Source organism: Ricinus communis, chromosome 1, assembly GCF_019578655.1.
Source record: "Ricinus communis isolate WT05 ecotype wild-type chromosome 1, ASM1957865v1, whole genome shotgun sequence".
NCBI lineage: Eukaryota > Viridiplantae > Streptophyta > Magnoliopsida > Malpighiales > Euphorbiaceae > Ricinus > Ricinus communis.
This window is the reverse complement of record NC_063256.1, coordinates 1,582,762-1,603,698: the sequence shown is the minus strand read 5'-3', so window position 1 is coordinate 1,603,698 and position 20,937 is coordinate 1,582,762. Positions and strand designations below refer to the sequence as shown.

The 20,937-nt window shown below is 33.8% G+C and overlaps 3 protein-coding genes across 4 annotated transcripts; 2 read left to right on the top strand and 1 right to left on the bottom strand.

Moving 5' to 3' along the window:
- Positions 1 to 7: 7 nt before the first annotated feature.
- LOC8258516 (plant UBX domain-containing protein 8) lies at positions 8 to 6,210 on the top strand. Of its 2 annotated transcripts, XM_015728679.3 has the most exons (12): positions 8 to 126; positions 1,702 to 1,976; positions 2,918 to 2,979; positions 3,059 to 3,464; positions 3,578 to 3,655; positions 3,739 to 3,849; positions 4,262 to 4,315; positions 4,449 to 4,652; positions 4,731 to 4,853; positions 5,243 to 5,386; positions 5,492 to 5,548; positions 5,925 to 6,210. In XM_015728679.3, the coding sequence occupies exons 2-12, from the start codon at positions 1,893 to 1,895 to the stop codon at positions 6,030 to 6,032; spliced, it is 1,431 nt and encodes a 476-aa protein (XP_015584165.2). In that variant the 5' UTR covers positions 8 to 126; positions 1,702 to 1,892; the 3' UTR covers positions 6,033 to 6,210. The 2 variants fall into 2 exon arrangements, with proteins under 2 accessions (XP_015584165.2, XP_048231523.1); XM_048375566.1 differs by lacking the exons at positions 5,492 to 5,548; positions 5,925 to 6,210 and having other exon boundaries at positions 5,148 to 5,274.
- A 686-nt stretch (positions 6,211 to 6,896) lies between these two features.
- Positions 6,897 to 11,671, bottom strand: LOC8258515 (probable methyltransferase PMT15). The gene is made up of 6 exons (XM_002511751.4): positions 10,760 to 11,671; positions 9,324 to 9,534; positions 8,907 to 9,204; positions 7,896 to 8,288; positions 7,328 to 7,405; positions 6,897 to 7,216 (listed from the first exon to the last, which is right to left on the bottom strand). The coding sequence occupies exons 1-6, from the start codon at positions 11,405 to 11,407 to the stop codon at positions 6,967 to 6,969; spliced, it is 1,878 nt and encodes a 625-aa protein (XP_002511797.2). The 5' UTR covers positions 11,408 to 11,671; the 3' UTR covers positions 6,897 to 6,966.
- A 5,062-nt stretch (positions 11,672 to 16,733) lies between these two features.
- LOC8258514 (F-box protein At4g00755) lies at positions 16,734 to 20,665 on the top strand. The gene is made up of 6 exons (XM_002511750.4): positions 16,734 to 16,899; positions 17,418 to 17,667; positions 18,157 to 18,570; positions 18,662 to 18,822; positions 19,722 to 19,840; positions 20,265 to 20,665. The coding sequence occupies exons 2-6, from the start codon at positions 17,541 to 17,543 to the stop codon at positions 20,530 to 20,532; spliced, it is 1,089 nt and encodes a 362-aa protein (XP_002511796.1). The 5' UTR covers positions 16,734 to 16,899; positions 17,418 to 17,540; the 3' UTR covers positions 20,533 to 20,665.
- The last annotated feature ends 272 nt before the right edge of the window (positions 20,666 to 20,937 follow it).

Here is a 20,937-nt window from a genome sequence, read left to right as displayed (position 1 = left end):
GTGATGACCGGGAATTGGGGGGATAGGGCTTCTTGTGTTGCAGAAGACTAGTCTGTCTGTCTGTCTGTTTACTAATTAGTAACTAGCTGCTTTGCTCCCTGACGGACACGGTGTATGCCAATCAAGGTATTTTCCTCAAAAGAAAAATGACGTCGTTTTTGTTTGCTATTATTCTGGTTTTTTTTTTTTTTTTGAACTCCTGTTTCGTTTTCTTCTTTTCCTCGAGTTGCGATGGATTTTGATAGTGATTATTATGCAATTTTCAGATTCAAAAAAAAAAAAAAAAAAAAACACAGAAAATTTGCAGGGACATAGAGAACGGTGATCTATACCTTTTTTGGTTTTATGAGATAGATTATGATAATTTTATATAATAGTAATGGCTGTTTATGTGTTTGATCCTCTGTGATGATTTGAAGATAATTGTACCCTAAGAGACTTTTGCAAATCTGATATATTAAACTGCAGTCGTCAATGAATTAATGTTCTATCTGTTGAAAAATAAATAAATAAATAAGTCTATAGTTAATAGTTATTCATTGTAGATGAAATTTCCGAATGTGTATTTTTCCTTCAATGTCTAATTAACACTTTCTATTTATTAGTTACCTTATTAATTTTATAATTCTTTCTATAATTGTGTTTTTTTTTGTCCAAATAAATATATTATATCCGTTTCAACCAAATACCGACTAAACATACATATGTAATTATATCAAATGCAGACTTCTATTTTTCACATAAAATTTCATAATATACTGTTTTTTCTAATAAATATTTAAGAGTGCAAAGAAAAATAGTAATATTGTGTTATAGCTGCTCATTCCACCTCTATTGCTTCAGCGTCCCTTAAATCATTAATAATAATAATTAGAAGATTATGATTGAATTTTGAAAATAAATTGCTTTTCATAATGTATAGAACTTAAATGAAATAAATTAAACATTTGATAATTATATTTTAGAATAAAAATCAAATTGATTTATATGTAAGTTGTATTTTTTTTTATTATTATAGATTAGTTGAAAGAGTAGGCCAACCTTTTCTTTTAATCAACGCTAACTACCGTTAGTGGGAATTGAAGCATACTATACTAATTTTTCTGAACTGTTATTTCAAATTAAATATGATGTTTGGATTAATTTTCACTCATATCATAGTTAATCTATCTGTTTAAGTTACATATTTATTTTATTTTTCATGTTAGATTATGATTATAAGAATAAAATTTAACAGTTGGATGCAAATTTAGATCTATCATTAAATTAAATAATCAATTACTGATATTTGAAATAAAAATAGGATCACCCGATAATTAATATTATAATTTTATAATAATAATAATAATAATAATAATTTAAATATGTATTTTCTTTCCATTTTAAGAAAAGATCCAAGTTAATGTTAAAACTAATGATAACAATTAATGATATGATATAAAAGAATGCATGAGATATACAGATTACTCATAAATTTATCTTTTATTCTTAAAGTACAGAACTACTCTAAGATTCAAAATATTAACGGTTCAACCAACGATTAGGTGGAAATGGAATACAAAGTTATTCCTATCGTAAAATAGGATAAATGCAACGCGGGCTCCAAATCTCGAGTCGAGGGTATGAATAATTGCACGCCAAACAGATTCCAAGATTAGACACGTACCACAACACTCATACAAATTGCTTCTTCATGTACAGCAACTCTTTTGGCGATAAAGTTGAATAAAAGCGCGCAAGCAGTGTGTTTCCACTCGCAACACACAATTCCGTACGTGTAACCCCCCCCAAAAATCTATAGGTATCATTTCTCTGCCAGCTGAAGAATCTAAACAAACACACGGCCTCTATCTCTCTATTGTCCTCCAACATTTCTCTCCCTGTCAACGGCAATGGCGAGACCAACTGCAGACTCAATCGATACTTTCATGAGAATCACCGGCGCGTCCGAGTCACACGCTGTGCGAAAACTGGAGGTGCATTTTTTTCTGATCTTTGTTCTTTTTTCATAATGCGAGCTTGATTTCTCTTTTTTTAATTCCAGGAATCTCTACACATTTTCATAATCATAACATTTGTTACAGTTACGCTCATGTTTTAGTTTTTTTTTTTCCAAGATCTGAAACACAGTGGTAATTTTGTTTTACTAGGGTTTCTTTTTTTTCTTTAGGTCGAATAATGTGTATTGAATATCAGTTTAGGTAGATTATGCAGTAGTCGAGTAACTTAGAAAGATCGCGAAGGCACCGCATTACTTTGTTTTACATTCGCATATTTCAATGATGAACATCTGCTGCCAGAGTTTAGTTAAGTAATGCCACATTTTTCATGTCTTTTAATGTATAATAACTTAATGAGCCAAATATCTTGATTTGGGACAGTGACTCCTCACTCCTTGATGCTTAGATTTGAAAGTATGTAGTTTATCTTGATTCATTGATGGTATCTATCTTGTGCGTCAAACATGTATCTTTTCTTTTAGGTACGCTTTCTATAGCTTTTTGTTTAACACAATTAGTAACTTTCATTCTGGATGTTCCAATCAGTTGTATTGTATCATTTTCTGTTACTTGTGGCACAATGGTATGCAAGTCTTGGCTTTCGTGTTAAAATTTTTGCAAGTGTGTCAATTCTTTTTGTTGAACTCATGGCTTATCAAATCTTAACTTCCATATTTTTCACACTATTTTTCATTAGTTGATCTGCGTCCCAAGCAATAGTTGCAGATAATTTGCTTAATTTAAGTTCTCAAACGATAATTGTATCCTATTTTCATTACACTTGTATTTTGTTACACATTTGTGTCGCCAAACATGCCATTTCATTTGGGGCCTTATGCCCAAGGCAACATAAGTTAATTTTAGTATTTCAAGTTCCCTAACTCTCGCCAAGTTCTCTGGTTTATTTTGTTTAACAGGAATATGGAGGCAATCTTGATGAGGCTATAAATGCACATTTTGGTGAAGTGGAAAGAAACCTGTATGACATTCTACTCAAAGGCAACATTTTATGGTAATGTCTGTTTTATCTTAATCACATTTGTCCCTGTTTTGTGCAGCACGAATCCATTATCCACTGCTTCTCCTCATAATGACTTTGTGAATACAAGAAATCAAACTCAAGATGGTTCACGCGGAATCTTACCCCTTCTCTCTGCTGCTAGAAGCTTTAAGCCTTCATTGCTACTTGATCCCAGTTACAGGAGAAATCTCTTGAACCAAATTGGTTCTTCTGTTTTCACCAGTCGTGAGCCACTGTATACACAGACAGGAAGGTTCAATAATGGTTATCAGCAGCCGTATCATTCAGGACCAATGCCTGCCTTGGAGCATGCTGATGGAACTTCATTATCTCATGATCATCAATTTCATGGAAATGTCTCAAGAGTTCATGAAACAAATCTGCACGGTAATGATATAGAAGAACAAATGATTCAATTTGCCATTGAGGCTTCAAAGCAGGAGGTAAAAGAAAATCCTCAGCATTGGTGATATAATTCTCCTGATATATTTTAAAGCTATTGCATCTTCTTGGCATAATTATTGGTTGTGCTCTTTTAAAACTTTTCTTGGTGCAGGAATTATCTGGTCATCAGCAAAGGCATTCCCATCTGGCAGATGATGAGCTGTATCATGCAATATCATTATCCCTGAAGGTTTTTCCCTTTGCTTCAAAACAACTGTTTTTTTTTTTTCATTTTAGTTGCTGTTAGTTACTTCTAATGTGAACCATGTTCAGACAGCCAAGCAAGAAGAAGCAATACGTGAGCTAACATTAGAGGACCAAAAACAATTGGTAGTTCGCAATTCAACTGGAAGAGCTGAGAAAACTAATGATAGCAGATGGCAGGTGTGCTTCATGTCATGTTTATGAGATACAATTCGTCACACTTGGAATCCATCTCTCAAACAATTTATGATCATTATAATGTAGGACAATATTTTTGTTAAAAGAATGTCATTGTAGCTAGTATTTGTCTCTCAGGGTAAAATGCATGAATTGTTTGCTTCTTTTTGTATGTATAATAAACACTCTCATAGGATATTTTTGTAGAAGACTTTACTGGGCTCAGCTCCAGTGCCACTCTTTTGACCTAAAACATAATGTTGCAACTCCATAAGAGCTTGGGAATAGAAAGAAATACCTAAATGCAGATAGAATGTTTTATGTGAGTTATTGATGTTCCCTTCCCTTTATATGTAAAGAACTTATTTTTCATCATCTATGAGGTATTCTTACCCTTTGTTTTTTCAAGTTTTAGCCAGGAAGCTCATCATTTCAAGGGGGAGCAGAGGATTTCCACGAACAGTCATTGGTGAGTAAAATCTGTTGAACAACTTTTAGTTGGCCCTTGCTGAAAAGGGGAAGAAATGAAAACAAAAAGAGTAAACCGAACTCTGTATTACCCTTGTGCTGATTATTTGGTTTGCATCCTTCTGCCAATAAAGTGGGGTGGCATTTCTTCCAAAGAGCTTGACGAAGCAATTCTTCTTGAGGCAGCCATTTTTGCTGAAACTTCTGAAGGGACTTCATACCAACGTGCCCCTCAACCACCAACTACTCCAGACAAAATTAAAGGTCCCTACCCACAGAAAGTACACTGTCGCCCATCTCCCTCCGTTGTGGAACAGCGGTTACTATGGGAACAGCAGGTCTAAGCTTTCTGCTTGTGGTTTTATTATTAGCGAAAGTTCTGTTTCTAACACAATTAATCAAATATTTGCTTTCAGGATGATGAATATCTTGCATCTCTTTTGGCTGATAGAGAAAAGGAAATGAATGCCTTAAAGGAACGTGAAACTTCTTATGTCAAGGAAGGAGAATCTCCAAACAAGATGCTTGACGAAAAGGCAGTGAGTGCATCTATCTGAATTCTGCTATACTTTGGCATTTATAAGTTTATTTAGTTTGGATCCCATTTCTCCACAAGATCTTGGCTGATTTAATCAGAACCAGTGTGTGATGTCCCTTTTGTAGCCGACATTATTTGAGGCCATTTTCATATCCCTAATAACATCAGTTATCCTATGTTTCTTTGTGAGCTCTGAAAAACTCATTTGATTTTTACGAACTAAGCAAATGGGCAGTGACTAAGATAATATATATTTTCAAATATCATTGATGGACTATGGTCTTTCCAAATGAAGGTAGAATATTGCATCTCTTGTTGTTGATTGTATCTGCGCCGAATGATACCCAGAAAACATCGACTTATTCTCTGTATAAACCTGGCAAATGGCAGGAATTTGAAAGATTATTAGCTGCAAAAGAAGCTTCACTTCCGCAAGAACCAGCAGTCAATGATGAGAATGCAGTAACTCTTCTTGTTCGTATGCCAGATGGCAGCCGTTGCAGTCGTAGTTTTCTCAAGTCTGACAAGCTTCAGGTAATTTATTACAAATTTCTAGCAAGTCCTTACGTTACTTCTTTTGGCTAGACTAATTATTCCTTTTTGTTTATTTTTCTTTCTGTTCTTTTTCTTGTCCTGCAGTTTCTTTTTGACTTCATCGATATTGGTAGAACCGTGAAGCCTGGAACTTACAGGGTGGTAAGTAGTAGCCTTCTCTTTTTTTTTTTTTTTTCTAATTTTCTTTTGATTTATGCCTCCAGTGAACAATCAGTTAGTTTAAACAAAATAGCTGTGCTCTATTCTTGGAGAACTCTGTCTCTAACCTTCACATTGCAATACCTAATAGTATACCTAGTTAAATTTGATAGTAAGAATTTATTTGTAATAAATTCATTTAATGGTAAGCTACTAATATAGCTAATGCAACCAGGAGTAGGAATTGCTCTATAGCCATAATTTTTTGGTGGGAAAAAAATGAGTAGCTAAAACGGGAAAAGTAGTTGCAATCAATAAATTCAGTTCTGTGAAAATGGTGTGGTGCGGTGCAGTGATTTATTTTTATCTTATTGAACAGATGAGGCCATTTCCTAGACATCCATTTTCTGCAGGTGACAGTTCACTGAGTTTGAAAGAACTTGGTCTGACCAATAAACAGGAAGCTCTGTTCCTGGAGTTGATATAGCTTTGTCAAACTGTTGAATTATAGAACACCAATGTAAGATTACACTTGTTTGTGCGCCTGTCTTTTTGGTTGGATAGCTGTAATCTGATTACGCTTAATTAAACCGATGGGTAACATAACTGAAACTGATGGGGTTGATTGAAAAAGAAAAAAAAAAAAACATAATCTGTTTGAATGATATAATTGTGATCTGGTAAAGGTCTGCGTATGGTTGAACTCGATGATCATCAATTCTACTTCCTTGAAAACTGAACGATACATCGCATAAATAATGTGTCTTGTGCTAAACTATACCTCATGGATGATGTCTTTTGTGATTTGTGAGACATGTCAATACCGATAAGCTCAACTTTGAAACGGGAATATCCACATCACCCGTGGCCCAATAATTAGAAAATTGGAGTTGCACGGTCAAGACATGGAACTGTAAAACCTAGGTTTCCACTTTTAAAAAACACTAACATTGAAATAGGTTAATGCATGCTAGGGAATGCTTATTCGTCAAGCTATAAACATAAATGTCACACCCAGTCTGCTAATCAAATTGATCTTTGATCAAAATTGTAGGAGCCTTTAAACCGGTAAGTAATGAACAAAATTGTTGAGATTCTCAATGAGATTGTCTTCTTCGTGTAATGGTTGACTGCTCATAATTATTTATAACTTATTCAGGTACAAACACCCTGTCTTTTCAATAGAATGACTTTACAATGAATCAAGGATCCAACAACAATTGGGACAAGAAAAATCAATCTTGAAAGCATTCGATCCACTTTGCTTGAAGGGGACTTTGCAAGCAAGAATCGATCTCCATTGATGTGAAATTCTATATGACACTTGCACCAAAATTAAAGAAAAGGTGGGTTGACAAAAAAAATTAATCTGATTATAAGAATTTATAATATTCAAAACCATGAAACAGAAAAAGAAATCTCTATAAATGTGTTGTAGATTGTTCTTGATTTTGGTGAGGTGCTGGTGCTGTCCAATACTGCTTAACTGCAAAAAGAATTTTCTCCCTCTCATGGGGACTCCTTTCATGATCTGCAATTCTTGCATCCCATTGCATCACATCTACTATGCTCTTCACTTTTAGCAAGACATCTACATCATCTCGGATTATTACACTACCTTCTGGCCTTAATATCCTATCCATTTCTAACAGAAGATCTTCCATGTCACATCTGCAATGGTTAGGTTTTAATCATTTGGTTGAGGACATTCTTGGCATTTATATATGCAAGAATGGAAAATCGTCCATAATACTTATGTGAGTCTGAATTTGGCAGTATTACCTGTCCTTATAGAGGCTGAAAACTGAATCAGCATGAATCAAGTCGTAAGTTCTTGGATAAGTTGACATGGCTTCGCACCTACAAAGAGACAGAACAAGCGAGATCAGCAAGCGGCTTTACTTACTTACATGATTGAGGCTTGAGCAAATAAGCAAAATTAGGATTTGGTTATATCATAAGCATTATCTTTTGAAGATTCATGAAAGATATGGATGTCTCTTGTAATAACACAAGGAGATGTGCCAAATACTAGGCTGTTTTGGAAGTTAATGAAAAGGCAACCCACAAAACTACAAGTCAAGGGTGGTCCACCTGCTGCCTTTTCTAAATATATATGAAAGCAATCAATACCCTTGTCAAAGTCTTAAAATATGCTGCTAAATGTGTTTGGATTATTATGGTTGGATTATAATTATTCTATACAAAAAAACCTTTGTTATGTGGCAATCTTATCTTCGTGTGCGACCCGAGTTCTAATTTCAGGTAAAACTAATAATTTTGACCATTTGACAAATGACCTATAATTCACTTATACTATTAGACAGTAAAGAGAAGATTAAAAGCATACCAATTCTGATACGTCCCAATCAACCCTCGTTCGTAAATGACTCCTAAAGTATTGATGTCTGTCTCTACAGGAACAACATTCATAACCCACGCAGGATCATCAACTAGTGCTGCTGCAAAGCCTCCCAAGTATGCATTCATATCAAGTATGTTGCGATATCGCCCCTGTTCAGCTAGTTGATGGTCAACTGCCTTGTAGTGATCTACTCTTTTCTTCCATAACTCCGTATTCTCAGTGAAAGTTTCTGCGGTAATTCCATTTAAACTCCCACTGCTAATCCTTGGAGGAATTGCAGTCAACCTCTCAGGCCAGTTTGCTAGTTGTCCACCTGCTATGTCTCTTATGTTGGATACTTCTGGCAGTGGTGTCAAGCAAGTCTCCAATTTTGTGTACCTAGACAAAAAAAGTTAGTAGCTTTCAACTAGCCAGTGTAGTCACCACTCAAGCGTAATGACAAAATAAATTAAATTGATTGTAGAAGCAACGCCTTTCTAATACTTTGCTTGTGTCAGCAATCAAATAAAGTATGAAATTGAAAAGGCAAAGGAAAGGGAAAAAAGATGCCAACAAAAGCAAGGTGTTAGGTAGTTTGACAGGTAAACCAACAAAAGAAGCTTTGACTAAGAATGCCTTTTATTGGCTATTGCCTTTATCATCCAATTGGTTTTGGTATCCCTGCTAAAGTGTTACTTAACATTGAGAAGGATTTTGCTTTTTATAACATATGCTTAAAGACATTAAAGAAGTAAAATCCTGAAAGCAAAGCTGATTTGGTGAGGTAAGTGGTTGATATATTTCACCAACCAAAGTTACTTGACTTGAAAACCGTTGCTTAAATTTGAAAGCTGGAAACACTAGAATGACTTTAAGCCATGACATATGTCTAATTCAATCATGGAAAAAGACATTTGCCTAACTCAGAGTCCAAGTACCCAATAAATTATCACTGAAGCATGTGATGTAAGAACACAAAAATAGGAAGTGTCGATTCAAATTAGAAAAACACATTACCATGCCCTGTCAGGATCTTGTGACTCGCAAAAGAGAGGCTGCTTGAACACCTTCCTGTTGGCTTTACAATGAATATGATTAGTAGGTTTCTGCCAAATTGCAAGGTCATCTTTTTGAACCAATTTTTTCCAGCATAGACTCTTGGCTACTGTCTCGATGCTAGTCTGTTCTTCATTAAGATCTTCGGGCGTTCTGCTCCAACCTTTCCAGTGATTTTCCCAGTTAATTGGTGGTCCAGAAAGAACCCAGTACCCACCAGGACGAAGCATTCTATCAACTTCAATTAAATACTGCCCATCTGCTCAGCAAATTCATAATCAAAATCAATAAAGAAAAAATAAAACATAAATTGAAACTCAATTCAATTGTGGACTAAAGCAATGACGCAGCAGCAGTAAAGAAGAATTGAGGATATACCATATGTGGCCCAGGGAATTAGGCAGCGAGAGCAATGAGCCATGTCAAAGGCCCTTGAAGGGTAAGGTTGTCTCATGGAAGCAAAAACTCCAATTAGTGCAGGAACTCCACGTTCAAGTGCAAATTGTACCTGAGCTTCATGGGTGTCTCTTGGTGCAAATGACATTGTCAGTATGTTTCTTGACAAAAGGTAAGCTCCAAAGCTTGCCACCTGAAAAAGTGAAGGTCATATGTGAACTATGAACCCCCTAATTTTCTCCAATTATAAAATAATTGTGTACCTTCTGACTTGTTCACCCAATAATTTTAAGTTCTTCATAAGATTTTGATATACCATATATGGCCCAGGGAGTTACTTCAGCTTAACACTCGTAATGATTAAACACGAACAATCAGTTACGTAAAAACTTTTTTTAGAAAATTAAGAGAGAGAGAGTAGCAGAAGTGACCATTATTGTAGACCCTTTTAAAAAAAGAAAAGAAAAGAAAAAGAAAGAAAGACAGGAAGGGTTGTTATCATGGGAAGTTTGATCAGCAACCAAAATTTATCTGTTATCTTTGATATTAACAATTAACGACAATTTCACATTCTTCAAAGAAAAAAACGACGATTTCAAAGGAAATTATAAAATGAATTATTAGAAGGCTTTTGGCATATCTTCCCATCACTTCAATTAAAAGATTTCAGATTTATTTCTTTTATTAAAAATAAACTTTTTTTAAAGTAAAATTCGGATTAAAGATGTGCCGTCTAGAATAACCCATTTTATTATTTCACATAATAGTTGACCAAATGTTGCCATCTATAAAATAACACTAATATTCCTTCAACATGCTCTAACTGTAAATCTTTTTAAATGACTGGTCGATACATTACATCCTGTTTCCAATAACCACAATTCCTGCTCTTCTTCTTTTTTCTAATTTTTAAAGAAATAAAAACTACAATCTGAATGATCGTATTATCAAGATCAATTGAGTAGCAAATAGTAGGTCAGAAACGATAACTGGACTTTGTATATATACACTTGCATTAGATGATAAGTATAATTATTAATTTCAGACATAGTCTTCCTGATTTGTTCAAGAACCAACGTAACCTTTTCTAATTTCTATTTTTTTTTTTAATAATTATTTATAGTACATAGTCTTTTCATATTGGTCAGCTACAGTATATATATATTTTTTTTGAAAAATGGTCAGCTACAGTATTAAAACAGAAAAATATATTATATAATAATGTAAAAAAATGCAGTGCGAGCCAGTTGCCTAAATTCAACGCAGATTATAGTTCATTACCGTTTCTCGATACCACATGCTGGCCTAACAATGCCGTCTTAAAACCAGGCAGGTTTTCTTTTTTTGGCTCTAGAAAGAAAAAAAGAAAAACAGAAGACTGGAAATGAGAAAAAGAAAGAAGAGAATATTATACGTACTCCACAGCCAGTATCAATGGCGGTCCTTATAGAGCCATCTTTAAGATTAATCAACTTCCCAATATCATCAATATAAGCATCAGCACCGCGAGGAAACATGGTTCCCCCACCAGGGAACCTGAACCGGTCACCTTCAAACCGAACCCAATTCTGGTTCTTCTTCTCAACGGTCAACTCCTTATGAGGAACATTAGCAAACCACCCATATTCCCTACTCACTGGCCACCTAAACGGCACTCTGTATCCAAACGGGGCCGGAACGCGACACTTCAAAAGCTCCTTCTTTTCCGGGCAATGTCTCTCTCTGTATACAAGCCTATCCCTGTCAAATTGTAGCGAGCGTTGACGGTCCTCGCAAGGGGTGTACTCGGATAATTCGGGGTCGCAAGGTGGGAGGTGAAGGACACGCGCCGCCTTGAGAGGTGGGTCAGGGAGTTGATGGTGTGGGTCGAAGTCGAGGGTGGTGTTGAGGACTTGCGGGGCGCAGTCGAAGATGGAAGAACGAGAGGTGGAAAGAGGGACTCTACCGCGAGAGTTTTGGTAGAAACCAATGAAATAGAAGACTGTACAGAGAATTGTTGTGACTGTTATTTTGTATAGGTTCGCTTTCTTAGTTCTGAAAGCAAGAAACGATGTTGGAATCGCCATTGAAAGTTAAAATCAATCGCAGAGTAAGAAGGGCAGACACATGTATATGCGTGTATATAATTTATATATATATAATATGGAGAGAGAGAAAGAGAGGGCTGGTCGAGTATTTTGACGAGTGATGTTTCCAAGGTGTGTTTATGTGCAGCAGTAGAGTTTAAGAGAGGGAGAGATGATTTTGAAGGTCAGGAACAGGGTGAGGTTAGCACGCGCTTACGCGCTTTAACTCGTGAATTGGTTTAAAGTAGAGAGGGGGTATACAAAAGGCGTGTCTGAATTTATTTATGGAATGTAGAAGTGTTTTTAAGGTAAATGTATAAGAGACGGGATTCTCTGCCACCTTACCCTTTCTAAAATTACATCACTAGACACCTCTTCTTCTTTTTATTTTTTATATTTCTTTTAAATTACTATTTTAGAAATTTAAGATTGTTTAGGAAATTAATTAAACAAAAGTATTGTTTATCCTCCTATTTCTTCAATCTAATCTTAAATTTTGGGAACATAAATAAATAAATAAATAAACTTGAATGTGTTTCAAGAAATCGAAAATAGAATGGATAAGTATGGAAGAGAAGAATAATAAAGTAAAATAATAACATTTTATTATGAAAACAAAACCAGTGGCTGTTTGGTTTTGATTTGTGCTTTGCACGTAGTTTATAGCAGACACATGCATAATTGAAGGAATATTCAAAAACTTGGAAGTCAACTTTAAAATTTAATCATATTATATTGAAAGGAAATTCAAACATTAAACAGGGGTAATTACAATTATGATGCATGAATATGGATTTAATTATAAAATTTGTGTTCAAACTAATACTAAGATCGTGCGATTGAAGGACAACTGCACAAGACAGTTTAGTTAAACAGTGTTGGACAGTATGTTGGTCCTTTGCGTATGGAAATTGAAGAGAGACATGGGACATTAAAATCATATTCCATTTTCTGGATTAGGACCTACAGATTTGGGATTCGTTGATTTGCTGGTTTTGTGGAACCCATGTGGTTACACCAACCGGACCGGACCGGACCATATCCGATAGTATAACCAAGCCAATAATAACAGGATCGATTACCCAATTTGACTTTCTTTTTGTTCTTTTCTATAAAATATATATATATATTTTGGTGGACCCAGAAATAAGTCTGCGTTGCAGCTCTAATAAATTAAGTATTGATTATCCTGAAAGAAAATAGAGATGGATGTTTCCACCCTTTATTCTTTTCCTCTCAGTCTCTCCCGTTTCCCGAACATATGATAATACAAAAACGAAAAGAAAAAAAAAAAAAAAAAGGAGAAAGATAACAAATGTGGGGGCAGCGTAAAGTTGTGGAATGTCAGACTGAATTGTGATTTGATCTGATGAATACTGTAATAACATTAAGGAATAAGGATCAATTTGGCCCCTAAACTTATGACCTAAGGCCAAAATTAGCCTTTTAGACCCTTTTCAGCCAATTTAACATATTATTTCTCATTTTAGGATCATATACACCTAACTTTTCAAATTTGCACAACACGTGTGTATGAAGCAAGTGATTCATATTTTCTTAATAAAATAATTTATTATATCTCTCTCTCTTATCTTATTCCAAGTCGTATTTTTATCCTTTTAAACAAAATAAGTTAATGCCAGATAAAAAAAGAATTTTGGTTATAGTTTTTCTTGTGATCGTCTAGAATACAGTAATATTTGTGATATTTTAGCTTGAGACGCATTTTATTTGGCGATTTTTGGAGGTTAAATACCATTGGATGGGTTACTTTTTATTGGCATTGGAAGCATATTAAATCAAATCAATGTGTAAAATAGGAACAACAAAGGCATTCAAGAAGCTTAAAACAATATCAACGCTGACATTTTAAGTTCTTTGCTGGTTATATCCAACTGAGGCAACAATCAAGAATCTCCTCTTCTCCTTTAAATTTCTTTAAAATATCCTTCAATTATTCATGTAATCCAAACATACATTATACCATTTTCTATCAAGCTACTACTGGAATCCACTCTCCTTAATAATGCAAATTTAATTTTTTTATCAAACTAAATGGAGCAATTGATTCTAAATTTTTATAAAAGATTATAATTCAATTTGGTATGAGATAATTGAAATAATTATTTTCTAGAAATGGATATATTCTTACAGAGCTCATAAGCGGAGCTTGTTCTAATATTTTCTTTATAATTTCATTTCTAATTTTCATCTTTTAAATGGTTAAAGAATAACTAAATAAGAATTTCATTATCTTGGTTGAATCAAGTATTGTAGTTTATATATTTGTGAAAAGTTCTTTGAAATTGGTTGTCATTTGTTGCTTTTAAGTGGCAAAGATTGTTAATTTTATACAGTGTTGCTTATCTTTTGGGTCTTAAGAATTTGTTAATTGGCTTTAATTTCAACAATAAACTAAAAAAAAAGTTTTATATTTTAAAAATTTTTAAAAAGTTTTAACAGTCGAGAGGAGGCTATTATGGTAGATAATGTGATCAATAATCTTGTTGTTGAAAGTAGTGATTCACAAAAGCACTAATAGTACAGAGCAAGGCCAGTAGAGGTGATTGTGGCTGTGGTTGTGGCTAGATTTGTAGGCTGAAATATTTGTGAAATATTAATAAAAAGAATAAAAAATTATTTTAAATTATCATAAGATATGTGTTCATAACTTAAAAAAGAAAGGATCATTTGAGCCAATAATAAAAAGTTATGTGTTCATTTGTACCAGAAAGGCCAAAAGGACTAATTTAGCTTTAGATCATAAGTTTAGGTGCTAAATTGAACCTTATTCATAATATTAATATTAATACTAATACTACCTCGTCACATCGTATTGTACCTCTCGGTGTAAACCTGAAATTTAAGTGGCAATTATAATTATAATTTATTATAGAACAATAGCACGCGCTCTCTACAGAGAGTGACAATGACCGTGTTTCTTTTTTTGCTAGTTTTACCAAATAAAACTTTTATTAATTGCAAATATAGAATCACCAGAATAAACAATTACTATAACTTGTTCCAGAAATAATCCTGTGATTTTGTATCCATGGTTAACTGCATGGAATGGACGATTCATATCTTTTATTAAAATCATTACTCTTTTAATGTAATGCCTTGTCATGCAACGATTTGGTAATAATATTATATGATTTTATAGTATTTAACTCTAAGTCAAATGGGCAGAATAACAAATTATAGGCACTGCGTTAAAGAATATTAATCCAAAATAATGAGTAATTATATGAATACAGCTACATAAATTATATTGGATAATTGAATATAGGCCTAACTTCTTTTTTTCTTTCTTTAATTCAAATTGGAGGAGTAGACCTGTCAGTCGTCTCAAAACATTTAAATTTAATTGTGTATACTATAGGCTTGTCCGACTTCAATTATATGAATAGAGTAACTCCATAAGCTTGACTCTTAAAAGAAATCAGAAAACTATAAAAGAAAGAAAAAAAATAAATAAATAAATAAAAGAACCTTTTGTAAAAGCTGGAAATGTGCTTTTCTTTCTCAAAGGGTTTTGGATTTGTTCCGCTTCACTGACAATTGACGTCAGAACCAGAATGGAGATGGTTATATAGGTGGGCTCCATTGGCCCGTATCATGATATGGGTATTGGGCCCATTGAAACTATTCCCTTCAGAGGTGTTAAATTTCTAAAGGGCTAAATTGGCCCCTCAAGTACCAATCTTATGTCAGGTTGATCCTTAACTGCAGTCAATTGAATTTCTCAATCCCAGTTAATTAACCTCTTGGATTTAAAGTTAAAAAACTTTTAATTATATATAAATTTATTGTTTAACACATTTAACATATCATAAATTAATGAAAAAGAAATCATTTAACATATTCAAATTATTTACAAAACATATTAAAAGAATATGAAATATGTCATAACTAGACAAAAATGTTGCAGTACTCGAAAAACAGCCATAGATAATTATGATATAATTAATTTATGCATCAAGTTTCCATCTTTCTAGTGTGTCTTTCAATGTGCCTGCATTAACAAAAGTGTTAAGTAGTAAGCCCTGGACTTGATACAACCAACTAAGAACTGGGGCCAGAAAAACACTAGCGATCTAAAACCAATACGGGCGGCAGTGGGTTGTGTCCAGCAGCTTCATAAAACCATTGCGGGCCACAATAGCATTAAAGCCTTATTATTATCTTCTTCTAAGATAGAGCCCATTAAACTACAGTGCTAATCTTTTAATCTTTTATGGAATCAGTGATGTTACGGCAGTCGGAAGAGACACAACACTCAAAAACGGCGCCCAAACGTTCATCAAATTCTATAACTACTTGGGTTTCTCTGCTGTGCCACCAATCTCAATCTCTTTCTTCTGACCTCTGCTCACTTTGCATATCTCCGATACTCTTACCGCACATTCCCTAATGCCTATCAATTTCATATAATTATAATTTATAATAAACTAAATATTTTGTAATTAAAATAATTAATGATGTCAAACTAATATAATATTTCTGACATTTTTAACAGGATCTCTAAATTAAGTATATTCTTCTGAGTTAAATCATTATTTAATAATTAAAAGTTCATTTAAGTATTAATTTATTAATTATATTGATATAACTTAATAAAATAAAATATAATGAAAACAGAGATCATACATTATTATTGCTGTCAAAACTGCTATATAAATTCAAAAATTTGCAAAATTATTTTGTATATAATTTTTAGGTCTAAATTATTGATATCGGATTAAGATAAATTCTACTAATAAAGTATTAAATTATAATATTTAAATTAAATTAATAAAATTAAAATCAAAAAATATATTTATACCTTTTAAATTTTAGTCATTTAATCAATTTAACACTTTAATTTTTTATTTAATATAAAAATACATATTTTTAATATATATGTCTATACATATATATTTATGTAAGAATATTTAAATATTATTAAAAATAAAATTTGAATGTATATTATAATAAATTAAAAAATAAAAGAATTAAATATTAAAAAATAGAATCTTAATTTTTTGTTAAATTAAATAAAACTACTAATAGATACAAATTCATGGGCTAATTAAACCAACAACGTAGAAAAGCTAATAGCAGATAAAAAGGATGGACCAAAAAGAATGTTGTGAAATGCATATTCTGCGAGGCTTCATGGTTAAGCAATGAGGTCGTCCGCTTGTTAAATTCTTTTTTTTTTTTTTTTTTTTTTAAATGGTTAACAAAAAGGGACAAAAGTACAATTATTAATTCATGAAAATAAATAAATAAAATAAAACTAAAATTACTTAGAGCTACATGATGCTCCCTCACTCTCTGCCTTCCATTTGTGCACCGTTGTTGTCTCTCTTTTACCTAATCACCACCAGCGAACCGCCTCTCTCTCTCTCTCTCTCTCTTTCTCTATAAAAAAAAAAAAAAGCCTTTTTCAGTTTCTCTCTCTAGGATTTTAAAAATGGGAAGATGAGTTCTTATGTTCGCTGAGAAAGGTACTAATTTGATGCTTTCTTAGTTTTCTTTCTCATTCTCCATTCCTTTCTTTTATCCTAGCTTCTTTTTTTCCCCCCTATTTTTATAGTAAAAATTCTCGCTTTTTTAGTAATTTATTGAAAAATAAATGTTTGGCACGGTTTCATGCACTGTGCAGATGCAATTTCCTTTGTATCGACTTGATACAGTTATTAACAAAAAAAATCTATAACTAAGTAAATTGATTTAATCGATATTTTTCTGAAAAAAAATCACCACACTGAATATGGGGTTAGATAAAGTCCATATTTTCTGTCTATTTCGATGGCAAATTTTCGTTTTTTTCTTTAAATTGTTTATTGAGTCCTTTTGTACTCGAGGTTGTGTTCATGTTTGAATTATTGGGAACTAACTTGAACTATAGCGAAGGTCATACTTCTTTATTTTCCCATGTGCACTTATTATGTTAATCGTGTTCTGTTGTAGTAATTTTTTGGGCTGTTAAGCTCTTGACTTGTTATTGTGTATTTGTAAACAGATTTTGAGGTTCACAAATAGAGTTTTGCTTATTCTGGTGGATTTTTTCAATTGGCTCAACAAGCAAAGTTTGCTGATTAGGAAAAAAAGAAAGAAAGACAAGGGCTGTTTGTAATTGCTCAAAATGGAGACGGGTATGGATTTCTTCAGTTGGCTTGATTATGACACTGTGATGAGGATCCTCATGTGTTTGGAGGATCCATCAGATCTTGTTCGTGTTAGTTCTGTTTCACGTTCTTGGCGACATTTTGGTAAGTAACTAAATAGATATACACACATTTCAGATTTCAATCATATTTTATTCCTTCAAATATCTGTTGGAAAGAAACTTTTTACACATGGGTGACTTTCAAGTGATTGTCTGTGTGCGGGTGTGTTGCTGTAATGAACTAAACAAAATCATACTACTGATATTTGCTGGTAGATGTCTAGAAGTTGAGAATAACAAGAATTAGTTATTGACTCTGAGCAATAGTTAGATTCTTTATTGATCGCATGTCCGCAGGCCCATCACAAACATGCAGTCATACTCTTAATGCCAATCTGAATGTGCCCAGGAAGAAAGAAAAATTATTAGATATGTGTGATGTGAAGAATTTCTATGTAGGACGAGGAATGGAGAGATGAGAGAATTAATTGAAATGATATCAAGCATTGAAGGTTTTGGATAGAATAAACTCATGGACTTCTTAAGTTCTGTTTTTCTTACTGTTGGTACTGATCGGAGTTATTTCTTGCAGTGATTGCAAATGGTCTTTGTAAGCAGCTGTGCTTAAGGATGTTTCCTTGCTTGCATAGTGTAGATCATGTCACTGAGCCAGATTCTATGAAAAATCCTTTGGGAATTGGATGCAGCAAATCAATGGAATGGGAAACACTGGAGAGGGAGCATAGAGTTTTTGCCTTTTTAGCTAGAGGTTGTACATCCTTTGCTCTCAAAGAGTGTATTTCAGAAGCAATAAGTGCTTCTAGCACTGATAATTATCCAGGGGAAAGTATTCACAATACTCTAGAACCAAGAGACAGAATTGCAAGGAGAGCTTCATACTGGTCAAGTAAAGGACAAAGTAATCCTGCAGTGCCCGAGACACTTATATATAAGCTTGTTGCTGATATTTGTCTAATCACTGAAATCAGTGTACATCCTTTTCAAGGTTATTCTTCTATAATTTTCTTAAGTTTATTTGTTCAATATGTTTTAACTCGGTGTTCCTTTATTGACATAAGTTCTGCTATTATGTCCAGCTTTTTTCCAGCCGGGTACACCTATATATTCTGCCAATTCAGTGCGCTTTCGAATGGGTCATCTTAAAGCCCCAGAGGATGATCCCATGAGTGAGCCATGTGATAATTGTGCTGATGACGTCGTATGGACTTACACTTCACCGGAATTTGCAATGGCTCAGGTAAGTTGTACCTGTTTTCTTATGCCGTTTCTTTATGGCTGCAGCTTCTGTGTGCTGTAGCATTAAGTATCTCAATATATGAATATATATTAATATATGCATCTTTGCAAGCTCAGCCTTTTATGCAGGTAATTTTGATACTTTGTTGGTAATTTTTATTTCTTCTTTTGATTGGGTTGTGAAAGTTGTCCTTGGCTAAGTACATAAAGTTACGCGGGTATTAATATATATTAATATATGCATCTTTGCAAGCTCAGCCTTTTATGCAGGTAATTTTGATACTTTGTTGGTAATTTTTATTTCTTCTTTTGATTGGGTTGTGAAAGTTGTCCTTGGCTAAGTACATAAAGTTACGCGGGTATCTTCTTTTCTTTGAAAATACATTGAATTCATAAAAGATGCAAAATATGTCTCTACACATATGAGCACCCTGCTGCTGATCAACTCAAGGGAACTTGTGTGATTGTGAGCCATCAACTTTTTTTTTTCTTAAGAAAAGGCATGAGCTAAATTAGAGTCTGAAGCTCCTCTGAGCATTATCCTATTGCATAAACTCTAGAGAGTCGGTTTCATGCAGTTGAGAATTTGTGTGATTGTGAGCCATCAACTTTTTTTTTTTCTTAAGAAAAGGCATGAGCTAAATTAGAGTCTGAAGCTCCTCTGAGCATTATCCTATTGCATAAACTCTAGAGAGTTGGTTTCATGCAGTTGAGAATTTGTTATACTGTTCTCTATATGTATAATATTGCTATTGCTGTTACTGCTTTTGTGTGCGTGTGAATATGTGTATACTTTCTGTATGTGTGTTTGGGAGAAGGGGGTTGGTGGAGCTGGAGGGGGCTCTAAAAATATACTGCTAATACTGATAGTTTTTTCTTTCCCTCTTTTTTCTTGAACAGGAGAATCGTTTGCAGAAGTTTGAGCTTCCAGAACCTGTCCTTTGCATTGGTGGAATTTTGCAAGTTGAGCTGTTGGGTCGGGTTCAGAAACAAGAAATGGATGGCTTATTCTATATATGGTTTGTTTGAGAAACTCTTCTGTGTAATTCTGATTTGACTTTCTGATATTTAAGCCTTCTTTATTAGATCCTTTATTGTGTTACGGTAATAGTCTTTGTTTCCAGTTAGCCTTTAACACGCTTTAAACTATGGGGAAACTTGCGCTTAATTGGCTTCACATGCATGACACTTGTAGACTCTCTATGAGCTTACCTGTTATATATCATGAGGTCGAAAAAAATTATTAATCAAGTAAATGCCTCTAACTGGTACCTTCCTTCCTCCTCTCAAGCAGTCTGCATCAGAATTCCAGAAAGTTAATGTAGGCACTTTGAGTTATACGCATGCTTATGATAGTTCTCCAATCTTTTTCTGTAGCAAAATTTGTTTGTAGAATTTTATATGTGGTGGCTGAGTTTAATGTGCTTTATTGTCATAATGCAGCGTCTCTCATGTTCAAGTACTGGGCAGACCATTATCTCCTGCCTTTACGTTTGAAATACTTGAACGCTCTGGGAAGTTTGTGTTGAAAACACAGAGTTATGCACGACCAAGTTCACCTGAAAAGACATTCTGCCCGTTGCCTAATGTGGACTTGGAGGAGCGTGTGAGAGATCTAGAGCAGATAGTGAATTTGCTGCGGGGACAAGGGGTGGTTGTCGAGTATGATTGGAATGAAGAGGATGAATTAGATGAAGACATGGCTGTCTGAGCCTATTTACTAGAATAAGTTGTAATCCTTCTGGTTTTTTGTTTGGACTGAATAAAGAAATTGGCCTGTGGACCTCTCAAGTGAATGAATATTCGGTAACCTATGTGATAGAATTATCACTTCCGTTCTTTTCTTTTCTCTGTTTCCCTTCTTTAGTATTTATATCGATTGAATGTTTCTACTGTGTAAAGCGGCAAGATTGAATTTGCTGCTGAAACAAACAGTATAACATGTACATCTTTAGAAGTTCTTGCAGAAGAATATAACGTGGACAAATATGAGACTTCTCCCTTTTTCGAGTGATCTGTAGCATATCCAGACAGGACGTATCGACTAGTTTCACTATATCTGTCATGTATTGAGCCATCAGGTGAATTATTAGCTAAATCCTCGCACAATAGCAAT

What these genes read in the sequence shown, in the direction of transcription:
- LOC8258515 (XM_002511751.4), bottom strand. Translation starts at nt 11,407, where the DNA reads ATGGCGATTCCAACATCGTTTCTTGCTTTCAGAACTAAGAAAGCGAAC. An exon ending in AATTCCCTGGGCCACATATG is followed by an intron (nt 9,205 to 9,323) that starts GTATATCCTCAA and finishes TTTGCTGAGCAG; the next exon opens with ATGGGCAGTATTTAATTGAA. An exon ending in TTCAGCCTCTATAAGGACAG is followed by an intron (nt 7,217 to 7,327) that starts GTAATACTGCCA and finishes TAACCATTGCAG; the next exon opens with ATGTGACATGGAAGATCTTC.
- LOC8258514 (XM_002511750.4), top strand. Translation starts at nt 17,541, where the DNA reads ATGGAGACGGGTATGGATTTCTTCAGTTGGCTTGATTATGACACTGTG. An exon ending in ACGTTCTTGGCGACATTTTG is followed by an intron (nt 17,668 to 18,156) that starts GTAAGTAACTAA and finishes TATTTCTTGCAG; the next exon opens with TGATTGCAAATGGTCTTTGT. An exon ending in GATGGCTTATTCTATATATG is followed by an intron (nt 19,841 to 20,264) that starts GTTTGTTTGAGA and finishes GTCATAATGCAG; the next exon opens with CGTCTCTCATGTTCAAGTAC.
- LOC8258516 (XM_015728679.3), top strand. Translation starts at nt 1,893, where the DNA reads ATGGCGAGACCAACTGCAGACTCAATCGATACTTTCATGAGAATCACC. An exon ending in TTGAGGCTTCAAAGCAGGAG is followed by an intron (nt 3,465 to 3,577) that starts GTAAAAGAAAAT and finishes TTCTTGGTGCAG; the next exon opens with GAATTATCTGGTCATCAGCA. An exon ending in AGCCTGGAACTTACAGGGTG is followed by an intron (nt 5,549 to 5,924) that starts GTAAGTAGTAGC and finishes CTTATTGAACAG; the next exon opens with ATGAGGCCATTTCCTAGACA.